The following is a 23,775-nucleotide window of genomic DNA, read 5'->3' on the forward strand; positions in this document are numbered from 1 at the left end:
GAAGGTCCTAATATGTGTTCATGAAAATAACTTCATTGCTGTCTTCAACAAATGTACAAATACATAAACTTGAACTAGTAAGTTATACTTACAATATTTTTGAAAAAATATGATATTGCTGCTCGAAAAGAAGCTAAAAAGCTAGTGTTTGAGAAAACAGTTTCTTGCCCAATAGTTACAATTTAATTTTCTTACGTCTTGACTTCCAAGAGCTTTGAGAAAAACAAAACTTAGCAGCTTAACACATAAAACCTATTAAGAGCTCTCTCTTCCAAATAACATATTTTAAAAACTAAAATAAAAACAGGCCAGGCGTGGGGGCTGACACCTGTAAAACCAGCCTCAGCCTCCTGAGTAGCTGGGATTACAGGCACCCACCACCATGCCCAGATAATTTTTGTGTTTTTAGTAGAGACAGGGTTTTGCCACGTTGGCCAGGCTGGTCTCGAACTCCTCACTTCAGGTGATCCACCCGCCTCGGCCTCCCCAAGTGTGACCCTGAATATCTCTTGTGGCCTCTGGTGCCTCCGTTTCCCTAGGTGTAAATGAGCTAATCCACGTCGGCTGTCAGCTTCCTCAAACATCACAAGTGGCTCATAAAAATTAACGAACGACTGCTACATTACGACCATGACCACATCATTTCCAAATGGAAACTCACACATGGAGGGAGAGCTTAGCAACAGAAGAAGCAAAACTGCAACAACTAGAACATGAGAGATGCATCTGTCTTCTGTTCAATTCCCATAGGAAAGCCAGGCCTCTTCCTAATATGCAGTCGTAATTCCATGCTTTCTGGAAGATTCAGGATACATCTCTTCCTTTACATCAAAATAGCCTATAAAATAGCATGTCTTGGACAAGTGCTTCTCAAATGGCTCTAGGGACAAGATTCTACAAATCTCCAGTAAAGGAGTCCATGTTTATCCGAGCGTGTGGCATGTTCCTAAAGTCAGACCAGAGCTTGCAGGTAAGCAAGTGATAAAATAACAAACGGGAACGCATCTGCTGTACACTCAGCCGATGATACAATCTGGTTCCTATTAGTGTGAGCTCCTTTTCTGCAACTACACCACAAGGGCCTGTGCCTGTTTCTCCATTACCACCCCACACAGGTCAAGAACATCCTGGTCATCTCAACCACCACCAAACATCCAGCCCCATAACATGCCAGACACAGCCTTGATGCCAGGAATAGGGTGAACAAGGCAAGGTCTCCGCCCTGATGGAGTTTATTGTCCAGAGCAGCAGGAGAAGCAAACTAACTCATGTTAGACAAGGAGAGCCGGGCTGGGGGCTGGGGGCTGGGGGTTGGGGGTGAGCTGCAGGTAGGCTCAAGCCTGCACCTCTCAGAGAAAACGATTGGGGGCTGCTTTTCAATCACCACTCTGAAGAAAAAAAAATAGTCACATAATGATGGGCCCCACCCAATAAAACCGAATTTACAACCAAAGAAGTAAACTGTTAATTGAAAATCTTCCAACACCCACCAACGCAGTGGTGCTTGAATATTTCAGCATCTCCCGCTGTCTCTGAGAGAGCCTGCATGGTCAGCTTAACATATTTAGTCATACACATTTGGTTCTTGTGAGGAAAATGATTTTTAATATTTTGTACATTTATTTTAAGCATAAAAAGGGTAAACAGGCACAGTGGCTCACACCTGTAATACCAGAACTTTGGGAGGCCAAGTCAAGTAGATCGCTTGAGCCCAGGAGTTCAAGGTGTAGTGAACTATGATGGCACCACTGCACTCCAGCCCAGGTGACAGAGACCTTATCTCGTTTAAATAAAAAAAAAAAAAAAAAAGTAAACAAAGGAAAATTGCAGAACTGGAGAAAGTGCCTAACTCTTCACCTGGGGTATTTAAATAAGGTTTTCTCACCAAGTAACGGCACCGTGACCTGAGATGGATGCACAACGGCACAAGTGTTAGAATCCAGAGAGGGCAGGAAGTGACAGCAGAGTGCCACTCAGGGGCCCCTCGGCAGTTACTCGGCTGCCCACACGGGCTCCTCATCCCTCAGAGCCTATTGCTCTACGCTAGTGCTTCCTATGTGAACGTAACTTTAGATTAAAAAATAATTGCCTTTACATGAACTCTCTTTTTCAATATGCAATTCAGGAAGTGAGTATGTAAAAGTATGGGCTGATGAGCTGTTAGTCCACATATAATTCTCTGAATGTAAATAAGGTGCTTGTTTCAAGAAACTAAGAAAGGGTGGTTGCTATTCGATGAGCCTGCATGGAGAAACCAAGAAATCCTACGCAATTTGACTGTTCTACGTCGGTTTTATACACTGTAGGGTAGGGACTGGCGAACTGCCCATATAAAAGGCCAGAAAGTAAGTACTTTAGGCCTTGCATGCTGTATCCTTGTTTTTATGTTTACGACCCTTTAAAAAAAACTAAAAACCTCTGTTCTCAGGCAGTAGCAACACAGACGAGGTGACAGGTCGCTGCTGCAGTCTCATCTTTGGTATTTCTTTTGTTGACAGATGCACTTTGTTCTTCTAACTGCCAGACTCCTTTTACTCTGGGGACTCCGGAAAACGCATCTGTAATTCTTACAATCCTGAGGTGACACTGTAATAGCTTTAATGGAAGGAGGCCAGCAAGTTGTCTCCAGGCCTGTCCCCATCCTAACTAGGATTTTGGTCCCCAAGAATACCCAAGTGGACCAACGCCCTGGGCTGGAAAGCACCAAGACCGGGTCCAGCCTCTCATCCACAGGTGGCAGAGGTGAGACCACCCCTAGACCACCCCTACAGCATCCTCGTGGGGGATGGGGTCACTGGCTCTCAGGTTGAGCTGACCACCCAAGGCCCAGTGGTTCTTCCAGGAACCTCCTGCTTCTGGAACATCTTGGAATGAGCTACATCTGCCACTGAGGCACTGCCGGGCTCCCAGCCGAGATGCTGCCCATGTTAAAGTAGGTGCCAGGTCACATGGTTCTAGACAGTCCAAACACACCCGGGAACCAGTTTTTCTTAGGCCTAATAAGCAGATGCAGCTCCTGAAGGAGCAAGTGCCCTAGTCAGCGCGGGGGGCTTCATGGTGATGGGCTTTAGCAGCTCATCCCATTAGCCAGTGTCAAGGTCCAGAGGTAGCCTGGGGATTCCCCTATCTGTCCTCTTAAGTCCCTCTCCAAAGCCAGTGCTCCTACTAATAACCTGGCTGGAGCCCTGGAGCCCAGCCGCCCTGACTCTATCGTGCCTCTGCCCGGCCAACCCCACTTCTCCTCTCTCTGTCCCTGGAAGACCCACACAGCAGCTGGCCTGGTCCCCTGCCAGATGGTGCAGCCACATCACGCCTGGGTTTTGACCATTCCTCCACACCCCCTGCTCTTGTCCAGGCTCCAAACCTCCCTTCTTCGTCCAACTTAAACCTACTCCCTTCTTGTGTCTAGAGGGAGATGCTGCAGGCTGGCTTCCCCTCCTCCCCGCCCCACTCTTGGTCCACCAGGCATGCTTTCATTTCAACGTATTTGGCCTTCAAAGAGCAAGTGCTGATTTTTTTCCTTCTTCCTTGTGGTGGTGTTATTTTTAAAAATATACAACATTAAGAAACGGGGCTCCGAAAATAAACACTGGCCACGTGGACTGCCCTCACGCAACAAGAAGAGACCACCAGCTTGTGGACCCAGGGCAGGCACCAGAAGCTGTCACACTAGCACTCCTCCTGCACTCAGACCTTGCCTTAGAATCCTCCTGAACCCTGTGCCTTCCAGAAGCCACCAAGCATGGATAAAGGACTACACTGTGAGTTGAATCAGGTTTCCATTTCTGGTCTGGGTCAATCATTAATGAATTTATTACGTTAAGCCATTGGCACCATATGAAAATGTCATCTTTTGCAGATTATTGGCAGCCGTATATAGCCTAATTTACATTGATTTAAGAGCACGCGTGGACACACACACACACACACACACACACACACACACACACACAGAGTCTGGCCCAGTCCTTTTCAGATCTCACGGCTGGTAGCCCATGAAGCGGAGCGGGGAGCTTGGGGGCACTTTCACTACATCTCAAATTCTCCTGATGTAATTCTTTCTGGCACTCGACCTAATTTGCTATTGGGACCTTCCTTCAACTTCTACTTTCCTTGTCTCCACTGTCCTGGCCCTTGGAGTTTGCCATGGGCAGGGAAGTAGCACTTAGTGTCCAGGTCCCCACTGGGCAGGCACGATCTTACAGGATGCAACATTTTCTTCGGGGAGCTGCGAGAGGCAATCCCAGCTCTAACCACTGCTGAGCGGAACGTGTGCTCCGCACATTCAATTTCATTCCCGGCCTCCTCTCAAGCATCAATCTCTCCATCCTGACCCACAGCCAGGCCCTCAAACTAGACATGCTGCACCCTCACCCTGTCTTTTCTCTGCACTTCACCTTTTTTAGTATGCTATCTTCCACAGGAAACCATTCAACCCCGATTGCTGGACTGCCTACGCCTAAGAAAGGCTGTATTATGATCAATATGGGTACCTTCTGAGAAACTGCTCTCTCCCCTTTTCTGACACCGATAAAATAGGTTGGGGGAGAAGGGGAGAGGAGGAGGAGTGGTGAGTTAATGTGGCTGATGACGCTGGAGGAAGGATGTAAAAACATTATTTTGTGAGCTGACATTTTTAAGATCCAAACAATGTATAACATTCCAAAGACTAAGCTTTCAGCATTGGAGATTAAGAAGGAAAAACTTGCCTGAAAATGTCAGAGGTCCACAGCCCAAGTGAGACTGTAAAAGTCACAGGGAGACATTTACCAGAGGTAGTTTTGGGGTGAATTCAAACATACCCCAGGTGCTTCTCCTTTAGCACCCAAGTTCAAATCGTGCAAGCTGGGTGTAACCTGATCTGTGAATTAGGAGAGAGAACTGCACTGCACAACACCCCCCTCCCTCCAACCCCCATACTGGCCAAAATGCTTTAAAAGGGCAAACTCTGAAGACACAAGGTTCAGACACAAGGTTCAGACGTGCCTCCCTGCCTTTTCTGGGGTCCACCTTCTGCCCAGCCCTAGTCTATCATACTCCTGCTCAAGCCACTCAGCTCAGTTAGGCTGACCTCATCTCCCTACCCCAAGAGACAGAACAATCAAAACATCCCCTCCAACCCCTGTGATACGGATTGTTTTAGGGAAAAGCATGTGGCTCAAATGAGGCCACGTGGAACTGACTTATAGTCTTTTGCTGGAGCTACTGACAAAAATACTCACCTTTCCCTCCTCACCATATCTGAGCACTAACGACCATGAAACCACCATGAAGGGCTTGCTACCAAGTGGGGAGACCTGGCGGGGCATGAAGACCAACACGGGCAAGAAATGGGGGAGAGGGTTCCTCAAGAACTCCAGTGCATCAGGAGATTAGGGTCTTTCTAACACTAAATCCATCCCCTTGGCTGCTCCAGGGATGCAAGTTAAGAAGTTAATAATTCACCACTGACCCCTTCCCTTTCTGTTTTAGCTCTTTTAAGCTGGTCAACCATCTCTTGCAACCAACAGAGCACAGACTAACACAATGGGCATGGCCCTGGGGCTTCCAGACCAGAACAAGAGGTTCCTGGCCAGGGGCAGACTGGTCTGCTGCCATTTGGTCTCCTGGACCTGGAACTGGGCTTCCAGAGAGATGGCGTGATCAAGGCCAAAGACGGGAGCAGTGAACACAGGCGAAAGTGTGTGATGGTGGTTCCGGTGGGATAGATCCAATGGCTCTGTTAATCCGCAATTAATAGGTAAATGCGCACACAGCCTCAGAACACCTTTGGGGTAAAATTTCTCTAGGAAAAATGAAGAATGATGAGTAATCACATATGTGAAACTCTCTAGGCTCTAGCCTCCTTTTTCGTCTTAAAGAACAGTTTTGTTAAAACCTCCGATGCCCTGAGGTTTCTTAGGGAAGCAACAGTTGTGTCAACAGCATGTGCTGTGCTGTTTCTGGGCTCTGTGAGTTAAGGGACACTATGAGCCTCTGGGTCCTGCCCTGAGGAGACAGTGACTCCCGACAGAAGCCAGCGGGCTTGTCCTCTTCAGGGCGCTCCCCGACCGGGTGTAAGTCCCAGCCCTGAATCACGGTTACTTATTCAGAAAGGTCTTTTCTCTGGAACGCAGGCTCCACCGCAGGCCCAGTATGGCGTTCAGTAAGCCCTGGATTTCTTGTCAAATTAATTATAACAATATGGGGCAATACATTCTGAGTCCATGCAGCCAACTCAAAAACACACTCTGCCCTGCCAATTTCGTCAATGCCAAAAACACGACAATCTCCTTAGTCTGATTTTACAGCTTTTTTTCTTGCTCAAAATGAAACAGAACAGGCTTCCTTTTATTATTTTTTTGAACATCTAGTAATGTTAGCATCCTTTACCTATTTTTAGACAATATCACCTGATCCTCATTGGCAGCTTCCATGCCAGGGGTCAAGTTGGGGACTGTCACACACACACAGGAAGACAAGAACAAAGGGGAATGGTATTTCCATGGTGAGTGATCAGGGTATTCTGAAAATCATCAGTGAAGATGGCTGAACTGACTTCTGCTGTATCTATGAAACCAACATAGCAGCAGGCTCATAATCTCAAAGTTTACAGATAATCCTCATTAAAAAATTATCATGTGTTTTTTATAATCACTTGGTTGCAACTAACGGTCAAATTCAGGTTGAAAAATCTAAATGGCTAGATTTCACGACTAGTCAAGTGTTACTGGAGTATTACAGGTTTTTTTTTTTTTCCACTGGAACATTAAACAGCACCCGAGAACAGCTTTAGAAATAAGCCCTAACATCTGGGATGCAGTGGTAGCTGACAACTATTTTTTTTTTAAACTTATTTGACTTGGAAAGGGTTTGTGGAGCTGACAGCTTAAACACACTTCATGTGTCCCAGAAAATAAGACTGGGTGTTTACCACATGTTTTGTTTCTAGGAAACTAAGTAAACATTCGTTAAAACATATTTAAGATACACGTGCTCCTGAGAACACATTTACTGTCCTGATGACAGGAAAAAATTCTGGGCAGTCCTGGAGGAGGGTAGCAAGGCTGACCCCGGGAGAGAGACTCGAAGGTGGCTGTACAGCCAGCTGGCTCTGGAGGCCAGAAGCCAGTGGCCAGTAGAACTCTCCTTCAGCATGCCGCATCAGCAGCTAGGAACAAGCAACAGAAACCAAACACGCAGTGGAAAATCCCAGAACCCTTCAGCCTCAGTGCAGCACAGCCTGACCCTCGAGATGCTGGAAACGAGACGTCCTTTCTCCAGGAGGTGAAGCAGCTCATTCCTTCCTACAGAACCTCCAAGCCTTGAGCAAACTCTGATGTGAACCAAATAAACCGAACAGACAAGCCAAAGGGTTCTCTTGGAGAGATGTGAGAAATGAAATGGGTCTGGTGCACTTTCCTACTTCCCAGGCACAAAGCAAAAGTATGTTTGAGAATTTCCTATGACTTATGCTCCAAAACTCGACTTTCCTGAGTTATGGAACTGTCAAGCTTCATCTCACCCACTGTTTCTCACTGGTCCTCACCTGGTAGTTATAAGTGCTCTTAGCACCTGATATTTTCTCTTAAAGCTTTTCCTCATGAGCACGGGGTGTTGAGGTTTCTTCAGTCTCCCTTATCTGTTTTGGACTCTTCTTTACATAGGGAAGCCTCCTTGCAGGTACCTTTTCCACCTGGGAGGACACCGGCTTCCCTGCCCTATGCTGGCAGGCTCTCGAGTGAAACAGCTGCCTTGAGCTCCTTGACCTTCCTCTTCCAGCTACCTCGACTATCATACTCTATCGGCAAAACGAACAGGGGAGGCTAATCTCCTAGTGACCAATGTGTTCTGTCTTTGGGACAGAGCATGGGGATAGCTGCTGCCTATGTGTGGCCCGAGCTGGGAAGATGGAAGAGCCTGGAGATGGGGCTGATGGGCTGGAGGGTCACCCTTCTGGGAGGGAGGCAGGGCGGGCACAGCCTTTACCAGCCATCCCCATTACCAGGCTCCCGGCCAGGAGCTCGCTGGCTGTAGGCCTAGGCACATTCAGGGCTGTCTCAGCCTTGGAGCTAGCTTTCTGCCTAAAATTTTGAGTTGGTTAAGAATCAACAGAAACTCTAGATTCCATCACTGAAGGAAGGAGCCCCTGCTGAATTCAGCTCATGAAGACTCGGGAATGACAGGGCCAACGTTCCCACATCATGCCTGGCTAAGGCCCTTCCCTGCGAATCCCTCTGTGTGGTGGCAGCAGGCTACAACAACACTGACCCTCGCAGGCAGCCACCGGGCCTCATGGGCAGGCCGGCCCCGGCCCTCCTTTTGCCACTTTCACACCTGGATGTTGGTTTCTTCCGGATCTGGGATGAAAGGCGGCTCTCAGATGGCACACCTTCCTCTCGGGACTTTCAGTGCCATTTCGCAGCTTGGAGTTGGTCTATGAACATTCTTAAGTCGGTCTCGACCAACCAACCATAAAAGCTCCCACTCAATCCATACACAGTTTAATCTCATCTTGGGAAACTTGTGGGGCCACCTTTCTGCCCTACTCCAGTGAGCCACGATCTCAACGTGGTGCCGGCTTTCAGCTTTTCTGGCCCTGAGGTCCTTCTAGCACATGGGGTTACCCTGCACAGCTCAGGAGGGCCCATGGCCCAGGGCACCTGGGACGCCATGGGTGACACAGAGAAAGACATCCTAGCAAATGGGTCTCAGAGCAATGACTCAGTTCTGCAACCTGGAAAGATCTCAGGAGGATGCCACACTCTCCCTAGCTGCAGGGGCTGAGTGCCTCGGGGCAGGCCCACATTTCCTACCAATGTCCACATAACACTGGATGTGCTGGCTTTGCTTCCTTTGACTTTCTCTTTTTTGAAAGGAGAGTTAAAAGCTCAGTGGCATCATGTGGGGTCTGTGTTGGGGGAGGCAGGCACATGCTGAATAGGAAGCACACAAACACACGACGAGGAAAGTCACATCACACACCCAAAACATCACACGATTCTAATCAGCAGCCATTAACAGGGTTCCACTGGCAAATGAGGAATTTTCATTTGATTCTGGAAGTGAATGGCAGCTGTGAAATTGTCCTCAGAGGTGTGAAGGTCACTGCCAGCCGAAGAGTCCTTGTGAGGTTCTAGAACACCAGCAGAGCTTGCAAAAGCATCGCCGGCAGACCCGTGACCACCACCAAGGGATGGGGCCAACTCCAGCAGTTCTAAGTGTAGTGCCCATCTAAACCGAGCTTCTCTAACCTGCCACCCAGGAAGGCTTTGAATGCGGCCCAACACAAATTTGTAAACTTTCTTAACACATGAGTTTTTAGTGTGTGTATAATTTTTTTTTTTTTTTAGCTGATTTGCTGTTGTTAGTGTTAGTGTATTTTATGTGTGGCCCAAGACAATTCTTCTTCCAATGTAGCCCAGGGAAGCCAAAAGACTGGACACCCCTGGAAAACATCACAGGTATATAACGCACACACTGCTGCGGATTGAATGTGTCCCTCAGAAGATACGTTCAAGCCCTAACCCCTGGGACCTGTGGTGGGACCTCACCTGGATACAGGGTCTTTGTAGATGGGATCAAGTAAAGATGACGTCATGCTGGAGGAGGGTGGGACCTAAATCAAATGGCTGTTGTCCTTATAAGAAAAAAAGTTTGGACACGGTCACCGGTAGCTGGGAAAATGCTGTGACCACAGAGACAGAGACTGGAGTTAGGAGTCTGAGCCAAGAAACGCCAGGGATTGCTGACCACCACCAGAAACTCTCCCAGCCATCTAAATATCCCAGCCACAGGTCATGATTAGGATAAAGGATATTCACGCACTAATTAAACCACAACAACTGTGCACAGACATACAACAGATTCAACCTCAAAGCCTGCAGAGGGACCAATGCCGTCAACACCTTCATTTCTGACTTGCGAGAATACATTCTGTTTTAAGCCACAGTTTGTGGTACTTTGTTACCACAGCCCTAGGACTGAGGTACATATACATGTATTACCCCCTGGGTGCGCGCACACACACATGCATGAGCACGCACACCCAATTAAGGAATGTGTCTATACAAGAGGTTTACTCTCGGACTGCTTTCATGAAATCACAAGCTCTCTATGGAGTTACCCACTTTCACATTGTTAATTCACTAATTGAAAAACAGTATTTACATCCTTCCCTCATTTGAACTGCATCTTTAAAATCATCTAAATCTTGTGAGTTGGCTCTCTTCACTGTAAAAATAAAATATCAACCAAAATGCATCACACAATTAAAAGACAGCAGATGTTACCCTCTGGGACGGAGCTAAAATGCATCTGATGTATCTGCTGAAAAGTAGGCTCAGATCTGGAGACGGCTCCGCACCAGAAATGTTTCTACCAAGAGAGAGCTCTCCCCGGAAGACAGGAAGGCCCTCACCGCCTCACCCCTCCCAGCTATCTACATATCCTAGCTACAGGTCAGGATTAGGAATATAAAGGATATTCACGCACTAATTAAATCAGAACTGCACAGACACAGAACAGATTCAACATTCAACCTCTAAGCTGCAAAAGGAACCAACCCCGTCAACACCTTGATTTCAGACTTCTGAGAACTATGAGAATACATTTCTGTTTGAAGCCACACTGTGTGTGGTAGTTTGTTACTACAGTGCTAGGAGTGAAGTACACATACACATATTACACATCTAGGTGTACACACACACACACACACACACACATACATACACACATACACACACACACACATACACACACACACACACATATACACACACACATACACACATATACACACACACACATATGCACACACACATATACACACACACACATACACACACACACCACATACACACACACACACATATACACACACACACACACAGTTAAGGAATCTGTCAATCCAAGAGTTTTACTCTCTGACTGCTTTCATGGAATCACAAGCTCCCTACCGTGTTACCCACTTTTGAGCTGCTAATTCACTAACTGAAAAGCAGAATATTTACATCCTTCCCTCATTTGAACTGCATCTCTAAAATTATCTAAATTTTGGCTGGATGTGGTGGCTCATGCCTGTAATCCCAACACTTTGGGGGGCCCAGGCGGGTGGATCACTTGAGGTCAGGAGTTCGAGACCAGCCTGGCCAATATGGTGAAACCCCACCTCTACTAAAAATACAAAAATTATCCAGGCATGGTGGCACGCACCTGTAATACCAGCTACTCAGGAGGCCTGAGCAGGAGGATCACTTGAACCCTGGAGGCAGAGGTTGTAGTGAGCTGAGATCGCGCCACTGCACTCCAGTCTGGGTGACAGAGTGAGAGACTCCGTCTCAAAATAAATAAATAAATAATATAATCCAAATCTTGTGAGTTGGCTCTCTTCACTACAAGAATAAAATATCAACCAAAATGCATCATACAATTAAAAGACAGCAGATATTACCCTCCGGGATGGAGCTAAAATGCATCTGATGTATCTGATGAAAAGCAGGCTCGGATCTGTAGACGGCTCTGCACCAGAAATCTTTCTACCACGAGAGAGCTCTCCCCTGAAGACAGGAAGGCCCTCACCGCCTCACCCCTCCCAGCAAGAGTCAGGATTAGGATATAAAGGATATTCACGCACTAATAAATCAGAAGAACAGGGTACAGACATTTAAGAAGCACAGGGAGAATCCAAGGAACTACCTGGACAGGCAGATACACAGCAAATGCCTTTCATTCAAAGTAGCTGCCCAGTTGATGGCTCCAGCAATCATACGAGGAAAGGGGGGCTGATGAGAAAGGAGCAGTACACCAAGAAATGGGAAGGTCACAGAGCTCACTCAAAATCCAATCCCTCAACCGGGCGCCAACCACTCCCACCATCGGTTGTGCCCTCACCTTTGTGTGGGTAACTAACCACAGGTGAGGCTGGGCCATCGTCGGCTTTGTCAACCTCCAGCACTCCCCAAGGACAACACATCCCTTTGACATTCTCCACACACCCAGGCGACAGCACAGTAAATTATATCCCAAACCCACAACACTCTATACCTAAAGCTTCTCAATTAAGCAAAGCACAGGTAATTGATCAACATTCACTGGACAAAACTTGAAATCACTTTCCAGGTACAGGCTCCCTGAGCATGAGAAGGAATTTCAGGATGGCAGGACCATGGTATGAAAGAAATCACGGCTTCTCGTTCACTTTCTTTCCCAAACAGCAAGTATGGCTCCCTTCATTACAAGTTACATTACAACAAGCTATGGCTCCCTGCTGCCACTGTCATGAGGCACACAGTCAAATGAACAGGAAGTAAAAGTCCGTTCCCTGGTCTCGTTAAGAAGGGCAAAGACAGTGTGGAACCACCTGCTTGGTTCTACACGGGAAAGGTGGCTCAGCCATGAGAAGTATGAATTCAGCAGGACTAAGAGTCTTCCAGGCACAAGGAGCCACGTATTCATAATTCTTTCAGCACCTGGGGGCCCTAGACGCACACCCACTGGGGTGTACCTGGGCGTCTGCTGCTGTCAGCTCCTCACACTCCCACAGAACAATCCCTGGGACCTTGAGTCAAAAGATGAGAGGCCACATGCCCAGGGAGGGCTGCTGCAGGGCATGAGAAAAGGTCAGGGATCATGATCTTTCCCCTGACCCAGGAAAAGCCTTGGGCATGGGGCCCCATGGAGGGGATGAGCTATTTCCACTTTGCAGATGAAGAAAGGGAGGTACTCACCCATGCTCCTACTCTTCACAATAATGTATTTTTAAAAACCATAGACAATACTATGAAATTCCAATGGAGTAAAATGAACTACGTGAAAAACCAAAGAGGCAGGGCTGTTAGTGATCAGTTTAGGTCCCCCCAAAATCCTTCCTTTTGATGTACAAACGTTCAAGAGAAATGCCTTGGTGTTAGTCAAAATGTAAGGGTCAATTATGCATCGCAAAGACATCACAGCTGGAACCAAACACAACGGAACACACTGTGAATGCCCAGAGGGAAAAAAGCAAAAAGCCATAAAAATGACCAAATAGCTGCACAGCAGAAAGGCTACCATGAGGGAGTCATGGTCCTTGTTCTTACTCCAGAGACCCAGGGCCTCCAGCGCGGCCCCACCAGACACCTGAACCCCAGGGCCAGGGACAGCCAGAGCAACAGCAACACCCACGTCTAACTTCCTGTGATCCCAGGTTGAAATCCACAGAGTTGCAGGGGCCTGAAGGTAGACTTACTTGGAAAAGGTGGTCATTTCACTTGCAGGTGAGTTAACCTCTGTATAACCTCTACAATAGCGAGCCCCGAGAAATAAGTGGAAAACCCAAGGGAACATCTCTAAAAGATTCTCTAGGTGTCATCAGCTGGCTGTGGCTAACATTCAGACTCCAACACAAAGGAGCAAATAAAAGCCATCCAAACTCAGGGACAGAGCCTTGGCAAAATGTGGCCTTTGCTCGTTTCTCCAAATCATGCCATTTTCTAGCATCTGTATGCATTTCTCAGTGGATAGGCAAGCTTTCTCTTACTGACCCCCACATACGAGCCTTCATTTCCATCTTTAATCTTCCTAAATCATCATTTCAGTATGGAAGGTCTTTTCCTGAAGCATGAGGTGTTCATTACATGACTGCACAATTCTGCAAAACAGTGGCAGAGCCTCAAGCCACTTCTATACTTTTCCGAACAGTTCCACAGTATTCAGGACAAGAGTTAAATGCTAGGACAGGTGTTACAGGAAACAGGTGAAGCTACTTGGGACTACTGCTAAAAAGACAACTAAGGGACAAAACAGGGTGGAATGTTCAACTGAAAAAAAAGATAAAATGAAACCAAATAGGATGGTACATAGAACAAGGAGGGAAGGGAACGCTACAGTACAAAGTGGTGCCTTTCCTCTCTCTCCAAAACAAGACAAGCGCTGCCATGAAGAAAATGAATAGTTACCTGCATCCATATCTGCAAAGAATGGAACAGCCAGTAAGAAAAAGAAGGAACCAGAAATTCAGTGTCTCAGAGTTGGATTTAACACGGTTACATGGAGAGAAAATTTCATTTAGAAAACTGCTTGTCAACTACACCCCTTCATTATGGGACGTGGGAGCTAAATGCTTTCCTATCATTATCATAACTTTATTTAAGGCAAAAAATAAAATATGGACATGTTAACTGAAGAAGTAAATGCCTAATGGCAAAAAAAATAAAAAAATCTTACTCTCATGCAAAATGATTATTAAATGTTTATAAATATAAGGGGGGAAACATAGTCAAACATATGGTGGTGGTAATCTGAACGTCTTGTCCAGAAAGGCTCATATCTATAACTAAGTAACATTACATACAAGTCATGTATAAATTCAATATCCAGATCACAGAAATGTCCAGTCAATATTTAAAGGAGTAACAGTGGATAAAAAGGACACTGGATTAAAAACGACATTTGAAAGGACAGAACAATTAGATAAGAAATAAATTCAATGGTATTTCATGGTCCTACTGTACTATTCCAAATACCAAAGTGAATATAATGGGTTTGCTAGAAATACTACAGAAGAAACCGCATACTTAAGGGTTTTTACTGCTTGGTATATTTTATTGCTTTCTTGACCTGTGATACATCAAAGTCATGATTTAGAATGTGCTAAGGAAAATTTTTTCAAAGCTACATTCTTAAGCTTGCAACCGCCTGCCAAACAGCATACCTTCCGGAGACTCCTCCTGGACATATGTGCCCGTCAGGTACCGGTGCACCAGGGCAGACTTGCCGCTGGCCAAGTTACCCACAATTCCCTGAAACAGAAATGGACAACCGTTAAGCATCATCAAATCACTCTATTTGGCATTTTGCAAATACAAAGAGGCTAAAATAGACAAGAGGCCTAAACACAAACATAACCAAGCACTGGCTGGATGGCCAAAAACAAGCTCGTTCAGTACTTCTATTGGAGTAAAAGGGAGTCCAACACTCTTAATGAACATCTCATGTTCTCATCAGCCTCAACAGCTGCAATGGCATCAGCAATGCTGGTATAAACACTGGTTTGGCATTCTTCCAGAAAACAAGCACATTGCTTACATCAGGGCTGTTCCTTGAGTTAGCCCGCCGGCATCTACTGTGCACCCTCCAGAGACGGAGAAAAGCAGCAAGTGAGGTGGCATCCAAGGGCAGAGCTGAGTGACATGGAAAGAGTGGCGAGGACCCATGCATGGCAGCATCTCTAGGGAATGAGCCTAGGGTAGACTTGGGGGCAGGACAACAGGAGCAGAAAAGAGCAGTGTGGGGAGACCTGGGGGTGGAGGAGTGAGGCGGGGGCCGGCCATACAGGTAAGGACACACACCTGCCTCCCAGACACAGGACCCACCATGGCATCTCCGAGAAAAAGGGGATGGTGCCGGGGCTGCTGGGAGAGACAGCAAAGGTGCTCGTTTGTGCTGGATTAGAAGGCGACCCTCAGGAGTAAGGGTGACATGAGGGCCACTGTCCTAGCAGTAACCTGGCGGCAAGGCTGACCCTCCAGGAGCTTCTTCAGAGGAAGCCTCCCTGTTGACACAGTGTACACACCTGGCCTCCAAGCCTCCAAGTGGGTGGATCCCACAGGAAACCTCCCTTTCCCTGTGCCTGGGAGCTGTATACCCCCAACACCGCCTTCTGTGGGAAGCTGCTCATCAAAAACCTCCTGCATTTTAATCTCTTCCTCCCCCACTAGAACATTGCTAGCGATCAAATTTAAGCATGATTGAACTGATTCCTTTAAAAGCCCAAAACATCACAAGGGACCCATCCCTGGGCACAGGCGCTTATTAAGGCCACTTGCCATTCCCAGAGCTGGGACTCGGCCCCACTTGCTCTCGGTTCCACTTGTTGACCTCCCTCCTGCCTCCACTCAGATTATCTGAAGCTCTGGCCCTGTTGCTACCAGGAAACTGCCCACTAGGTCACCCGTGACTTTCATTTCAAAGCCACTAGCCTGTCTTGCTCTGACCTGACCCCATCACCGGCAGCTGCTGCTAAGACACTCTCTTCCAACTCTCACATTGGCTTCCGCCTCTACCTCCCTCCCAGCCCTATGGGCTCTTCCTCCATCTGCCGGGACACCCTGGGGCTCGCCAGGGCTCCATCCTCACATCTCCAGCTGATCCTCCACTCTAAGGTCCCAACACGTGCCTGTCCATATCCAACTTTCTCTCAATGAGCTGTGATTCCATTTAAAAGGAGACGCCCTGCAGACTCTGGAATCATAGCTCGTTGATAGAAGGTTGATGTGGGAAAAAAAGCTGCCTATTCCCAAAATCTCATCCCCTGGCCGCTGTCCACCCCAGCTCCAGGCGCCCCTATTCAGCTCCCACCAGGACTTCTTATATATCCATACACCCCCTACGTGGTGCTCACGCCTCGACGAGTCCACACCTCGCCTCTCCCCCAGACTGCTCATCAGCTTCTGAGGCCACATTACACCCAGCCTCTCAAACCAGAAAGCCGGAGGCCATCCCCGACTCCCAGTGGCTGGAAGTCAGGGAGCCCGCTCCCTCCTGGGCACGCTGGTGCCACCTCGGTGCGGACTCTCTGGTGTGCAGAGATCGAGGAAGCAGCCTCTAGGGCCTCTCCCTGCCTGCAAGCACCTGCTTTTCATCCAGAGAACACGAGAGGTTCCTAGAAACAAACTGACCATGAGAAAGTGGCATCCCTTCATTTCACAAGCCCTGGGAGACTCCTGCTGCCTGGAGGCCAAACTCCAAACATTTTAGGAACAAACTGTCTCCCTCCAAATCCTCACACACAACTTTGCTGGCAGCTAATGGACCCAGCAGGTCCGTGAACTTGCCACAAGAACACTTCACTGCTCCTGTCACCTGAGCACCCCTCCCCTCTCACCCGATGAGGGCTTCACTTTCTCCTGGGAAGGCTTCCCTGCTTTCCTCCCATCCCCAGAGGGCCTTGACAGTGGCTGGTGAGGCCCTGGGCTCCACCTACCACTACACTTAGGACCCTGAGGGCCAAGATCTATGTCTCTGGATATGGGCCAAGACACCAACTCCGACTCTGTGCACTTGTCATAGTTTCTGGCCCCTGGAGAGGCCTGGTAAACATAAGATGGGTCGATGGATAGATGGATGGCAAGGAAGAACGACGGGAGGGAGGGAGGAAGGAGAGATGGAAAGAAAGCGGAGAGGAGGAGAAACAGGAGGGAGGAAGGAACACTGATTAAGTAGATGATAGAGCCAATAGCTATAAGAACAAACAGGGCCGGGCGCGGTGGCTCACGCCTGTCATCCCAGCACTTTGGGAGGCCAAGGCGGGCAGATCACGAAGTCAGGAGATCGAGACCATCCTGGCTAACACGGTGAAACCCCATCTCTACTAAAAATACAAAAAAATTAGCCGGGTGTGGTGGCGCACACCTATAGTAGTCCCAGCTCCTCAGGTGGCTGAGGCAGGAGAATCGTTTGAACCCGGGAGGCAGAGGTTGCAGTGAGCTGACATCACGCCTCTGCACTCCACTCCAGCATGGGTGACAGAGCGAGACTCCTTCTCAAAAAAAAAAAAAAAGAAAGAAAGAAAGAAAGAAAACAAACAAACATAGAAGAACATATTTGGCATGACAGTGTAGAAAAAAGGTTCTCAGTGATTTATAGGCCACCGTGGTCTGCTGTCTGAGTGATGGCTTATGGATCCAAATGTTCTCCTTCACCCAGTTGTGGCCGCTCCCACTCTCTACTCACCATCCAGAGTGGCCTTTCTAAAACCTATACCCGGTCCTTTTCTCTTTTACACCCCAGTTACAACCCTCCTGTCTCTCACCTTCCTGCTCTCTGCTCGGCCTTCTAGTCAATCAGCTACCAAGCCCCATCCTAACAGGCCTTGCTGTCTCCAGGCAACTAAAGCTTTCCACATCAATCATTCTCTGAAACCTACTCTTTCTATCAGTTCAGATGTCACTTCCTCTGAGAAGCCTGCAGCTATGGTAGGAATGTTTAGGCTTCCCCCTCCTACTCCCACACTCCCAGCCAAACTCATATGTTGAAACCTAACCCCCGGCTGGGCACGGTGGTTCACGCCTGTAATCTCAGCCCTTTGGGAGGCTGAGGCAGGTGGATCACCTGAGGTCAGGAATTCAAGACCAGACTGGCCAACATGGTGAAACCCCATCTCTACTAAAAAAATACAAAAATTAGCCAGGTGTGGCAGTACATGCCTGTAATCCCAGCTACTCCAGGCTGAGGCAGGTGGATCACCTGAGGTCAGGAGTTCAAGACCAGACTGGCCAACATGGTGAAACCTCATCTCTACTAAAAAAATACAAAAATTAGCCAGGCATGGTGGTTCATGCCTGTAATCCCAGCTACTCGAGGCTGAGGCAGGAGAATCACTTGAACCTGGGAGGCAGAGGTTGCAGTGAGCTGAGTTTGCACCACTGCACTCTAGCCTGGGTGACAGAGCTGGTAAAAAATAAAAACAAAATAATACATAATTTTTTAAAAAAAGAACCGTAACCCCCAAGGTGACTGTATTACGAGGTGAGGCAGCTGTGGGAGCAGATTAATGCCCTTATAGAAGAGGCCTGAGAAAGACCTCTTGCCTCTTCCTCCACGTGAGGACACAGCAAGAAGATGCCACCTACAAACTAGCAAGCAGGTCCTCAGGCATCAAATCTGCAGGTGCCTTGATCTTGGACTTCCCCGCCTCCAGAACTGTGAGCTACACATTTCTGTTGTTTATCAGCAGCTTAGTGTATATTTTGTTACAGGAGCCGGAAGAGACGAAGACACCTTCCTAATGCCACAGTCTCAATTGGATGGCTCTCCTGAAAGCTCCCTTAGGCCACTGCCCCAAGGATATCTTACAAGGGAATACATTATTTTGGAAACAACAGTATGTTGATCTGGCTCCCTCCAATACTGACAATTCCTCAAGGGCAGGCACCCTGTCTTACTTGTCTTGTTCTCTGAATTTCTGAGTAACACAGAGCCCAAGGTAGACGCTAAACAGCACTGGCCGAGTAAAAGAATGGGTAAGTAGATGAATGACTCCACTGCTGGTGAGTATGAATGAGATGCTTATTACTAAGGCTCACAGCCAGGCTCAAGTCAGGCTGTGTGGACAGATTCTAAAAAAAGCTGTTTCCCCTCCTAATTCGACGTACATCTTTTTTTTACTCTGGGCCTCTATAATCTGAGAATTTCTACCTACTAATTATTCTTTTGCTCAAGGGCACCCGCTGTTTGTCAGCTTCATGCTGGGAAAATCCAAAACAGTATGCCACAGAATTAAATTTTTAATTAAGATCAGTTTCTCTTTCCCGAGGAAGAAAATGCTCAAAAACCAAACATCCTTTGGTCTGCGCCTTCTCTGCATAGCAACGTTCCTGCCTTCTTCCACCTAACAAGATGGGCGAAGACTAAGCTCACACTTTAGGGGAACAAAGGCAATCAATCTTGGAGTGCAGCGGGAAGGGGCTTGGTTTGGCTGGAACAGCCATCTCACAGACCACCTCACAGTCACACATGATGGCATTATTTTACTTTGAAACGCTGGTGGAAATTAACGGTTGATGGTGAAAGGAAAATAAAATAAGGAGTCAAAATGCCCTTTCAAGTGCATCACGTCACCTGTGAAGCTGTCGCAGCAGCTGCTGGAAGTAAACCAAGACAGAGGAAATCAATCCAGAGCGAGCCAAAGACCTACGTGAGGAGGAATGAAGTGTCTTAAAAACCACAGAACTACACACTTAAGGCAAGAAGAGGTCGCCACTGTCAACCCCGCATCGTCTAGTGCGGGGCCATGAAGTGTGTCGGAGCCCATACTCGGCCCTTCATATGACAAGGCCAAAGGGAACGCAGTGTCTTTCTAAACTGTTTTTCTCCAGCGCCCCACACTTCACCACTGACCTGCTAACCTTGAGGTTTGCTGAGAAGGAAATGAAGGCTTTTAGAAAAATCCCAGTTGGTGTTCAATGAAAATACACAAATAGGATGTGAGGAGCTGGGGACTGAGGTCCCTGACACAGGCAAGATGTCCAGGGCCTATCTGCCTTCCCCTCCGACAAAAGCATCAAGCCTTTGCTGCTGGGCACACATCCGCAGCCAGCAGCGGTTGGCTCCTCTGTAGCGCCAAAAGCAACCGGTCATGGACGCTCTGACCACAGTGCAACTTCAGAAAACATAAGGCCGGGTGCGGTGGCTCATGCCTGTCATCCCAGCACTTTGGGAGGCCAAGGCAGGCGGATGACTCGAGGTCAGGAGTTCGAGAACAGCCTGGCCAATGCGGTAAAATCTTGTCTCTACTAAAAATACGCAAATTAGCCAGATGTGGTGGTGGGCGCTTGTCATCCCAGCTACTTGGGAGGCTGAGGCACGAGAATCACTTGAACCCAGGAGGCAGGTTGCAGTGAGCCGAGATGGCACCACTGCACTCCGGCCTGGGTGACAGAGTGAGACCCTGTCACAAAAACAAAAAAAAAAAGAAAGAAAAGAAAACATAAGACATGGTACTACCACTCTTGAGAAGAAAGCGAACATTGAATTTTTTTCTCTGACAGATTTCAAAAGATTTACTGCAAAATGTTACATAAAGGGCCTATTGGAGGCTTGCCATGACATCATGTCACTGCTGCGCTTGTGAAGCAGGGGCTGGGTTCCTGAGACGCTGACCTAAAGGGCCACCTGTCCTGGAGGGGGGGGCTGCACTAGGAAGGAAACAATTGCAGCCCTATAGGCACTTGGAGATTGCTTAGGGAACAATGCAGCGCTTTCTTCAGACCCTGAGCACTCCTTAGCACACAAGAGATCTGCTGAGGCTGCCGATGAGGACCAGCGCCCGCTGATACCACAACAGGAAGGCACTTGGGCTAGAGCAGAGCTGGTGGGGCTGCCAGGATCCCGTCCATCCACACTGAGGCCAGGGACAGGAGTGTTCTGAGAACTGCAGAACCAACAGCACTGAAGTCCCCGGTGTCAGCAAATTGAAGCAAGCCTTAAGACAGTCCATTTCAGAATGAGGAGCCCATGCTGCGTTAAACGCAACTGTCTCCTCTAGCTCTCCTCCAGCAGATATTCCAGAAAATCACATGCCTTCGAAACACCAGGAAAGCACAAGGTTTTGGTGGTAAGCATCCTCGATTGTGGGTTGGTATGATCACGTGGGCCCTCCCTGAACCTGTAACACCTTGAACTGCCAAGTCAGGAGGTTCGATACTTGACGATCAGTTAGTCTGTAATGCTGGCACTAGGGTGGCCACTGGCCCTGTGTGGCTATTTAAATTTAAATGAACTAGAATCAAACTTAAAATGCAGCTCCTTGATGGCACTGACTGGCCACATTTCAATCACTCAACAGCCACATGGTGCCAGCCACAACCGCACTGGGCAGTGCAGACACAGGAGGTTTGTACCGTCGAGAAAGTTCTACCAGGCAGTGTGGTGGTGGAAGCCCTAACTCCAGGTTCAAACCTCAGCTCCACCACTTACTGTGGCTCCTTGGGCAAGCTCTTCATGTCTCTGAGCATCAGTTTCCTCATCTGTGAAGTGGGGATAACCGTACCTACCCCTCCCCATGGGGCAGTTGTCAGGATTAAGTAACGTTGTAAAGCACTCAGAACGCGACCCGCACAGAGCCGAGCCAGCGCTTATCGACACCATCACCACCAGTAAAGCACCGTGCCTGCTGCTCCGTGCCCATCACAGCACCTGAGTGGCAGGGGCTGCCTTAACAGGGAGTAACTGAAACTGGGGGATTGTTCTGGAAATCTCCTGGTAACAACACTGCCAAGCCTGTGCCATTTATTCAACACATATTTCCTGGACGGCTTCAATGGGCTTAAGACACCCTGCCAGTGCCGCGGTGACAAAGCACACAAAAGGCAGAAAGAGGCGGCTCTTTGCAGGCCAGTCTTGCGGAACCCCAGGCTTCTGAGACGGCACTGGGACTGAGAGATGCTTTGTCTCCCATGGGCGAGCGCTGCAGGGACAGCCCAGAGACCTTCAGGGAGGAATAGGGCGGGGGGCAGACACCAGGAAGGAGATGGGCCCAGCCGACGACACCCCGTGGTCGCAGTGGGGATGAGGGTGTGTCAGACACCAATGAGAGAGAGGGCACAGTGACCACGGGGCGTTCCCATCTCAGGGCACTCCCACTCATTGTACTTCATCTCCTAAGTTTAAAAACGAATACTTTTCCTGGTGACAAAAGGCTTTTCAAAGACCTAGAAGTTCTTTGTTGCTCTATCTCCTCATCTCAGACATGAGAGACCAAAAGGATCCTGTCTCCTGGCCCCTGTCCTGTCCTCCAAGCACGCAACGAGGTTGGGGGTCAGTGGGGAGGAGTCCACGGGCTGCAGGGGATCTGGTGCTGTCAACAGAAATGCAGAGGACAGAGACACTAGGCAGGCCCATGCCAGAGTCTGCAGAACAGCGGGAGCTCATCTGCTTTCCTTTCATGGTCAAATTAGAAAATACATACACACACACACAGAAATTAGACATATATACGCACATATATGCATGCATACATACATAAATATAAACATACACACACAGAAATTAGACATACATACACATATACACCTACATACATAAACATACACACAAAACGCCACATATTTCACAACAAAGAACGTGGTTGTTTCGAAGTTAGACTTGCCCCTTCCTTCCATCCTACGGTGGGTGGTGACTAGAGGGGAGTGGCTGGAAAGGGTGGCTGCAACGGACCATCTTTTACATACGCCAATTTGAAGCTCTGGATAATTTCACCAAAAGGGTAAAGTTAATAATAAAAGATAAAAAATTTTAATTTTATGCCAATACTTGGTCATACGGTAAATAGTCACATTTCAAAAATGACGGATACCAAAGTGTGGCCACCCATTACAGAAGCCTTCCGTGACCTCCTGCAAAGGACAAATCAACCCACCCACGAGACATGAGAGAGAGGATGATGATGGCCTCTGCCCTGCACATGAAACGCCACCCTGGCTGGGTGGGAGTCATGGCTGTCGTAGCTGTCCCGGGGCACTCAGGGACTTGGACTCTAGTCCCAAGCTATCAACTATACCTGGCCCTTCCCAGGAACACACCCAGGGTCACACTCCCCGTCTGGGCCGCAGGCGATGACCAGTTGCCTGGGAATGCAGGCTTGGGTGTGCACAGAGCCCCCCCCTTCCCACAGGTGAGGAAGGACAACTGCCAGGGCCAGAAGGAACCACTCACCACTTTGAGCTCCGGGACAGATCGACTCAGCGTCCATTCCTGGCTGTTCACAAAGGCATCTGAAAAACAGAAGGACACAAAGTCAGACACCACAACTCACGTAAAGGCCGAGTCAAAGTACCTCCAATGGGCCATTTTCCCATCCGAAGGTCACCGAAGATGGTGCAGATCAGCCTCCTTGTGTCACTCCCACTCCAGAAAGATCAGTTTGTCCCAGTTCAAGACACTCAGCTAGATGCCAGTGGGGTGTTCCAGCTCCAAGTCTGTGGTCAGTAACACATGCTCTGTCCAATGACTTTGAAAGTTACTGAAAAATCTAACTTTCCATTTTTCCCCTGCTCAAGCCACAGCCCTTCCTACAGAGGAGCATGTATCTTCAGACCCTCCTGACTGTGCCTGTTCACAAGTGTGGAGATATTTAAGGACACGCCTCGCTTTCTGGGAAGTGATTCTGTTAGAGCCAGTAGGTCCACTTTTGGTCTTTTGGTTGTCTACTACAATAGTCACTTTTCCGAAATCCCACACACACAGAAAAAAGTATGACGACTGAATTTGAAGATCTTAACACTCACAATGTAAGTTAACACTTTAGTGTTTATAAGT

General features: G+C 48.1%; 1 protein-coding gene across 8 annotated transcripts in view; it reads right to left on the bottom strand.

The window, feature by feature from the left end:
* Positions 1 to 23,775, bottom strand: part of AGAP1 (ArfGAP with GTPase domain, ankyrin repeat and PH domain 1) — a 637,917-nt gene that overhangs the window by 406,252 nt on the left and 207,890 nt on the right. For 5 of the 8 annotated variants that reach the window (XM_033229801.1, XM_033229799.1, XM_033229798.1 and 2 more), the window contains exons 2-4: positions 23,173 to 23,231; positions 14,672 to 14,759; positions 13,917 to 13,928 (exon numbers count right to left, since the gene is read on the bottom strand). In XM_033229801.1, the coding sequence (XP_033085692.1) occupies positions 13,917 to 13,928; positions 14,672 to 14,759; positions 23,173 to 23,231 (159 nt within the window). The remainder of the gene's footprint in view (positions 1 to 13,916; positions 13,929 to 14,671; positions 14,760 to 23,172; positions 23,232 to 23,775) is intronic. The other 3 variants (XM_033229802.1, XM_033229800.1, XM_033229796.1) reach the window with 1 other exon arrangement.

This window comes from Trachypithecus francoisi, unplaced genomic scaffold (genome assembly GCF_009764315.1).
Source record: "Trachypithecus francoisi isolate TF-2019V2 unplaced genomic scaffold, Tfra_2.0 Lachesis_group13, whole genome shotgun sequence".
In the NCBI taxonomy this organism is placed as follows: Eukaryota; Metazoa; Chordata; class Mammalia; order Primates; family Cercopithecidae; genus Trachypithecus; species Trachypithecus francoisi.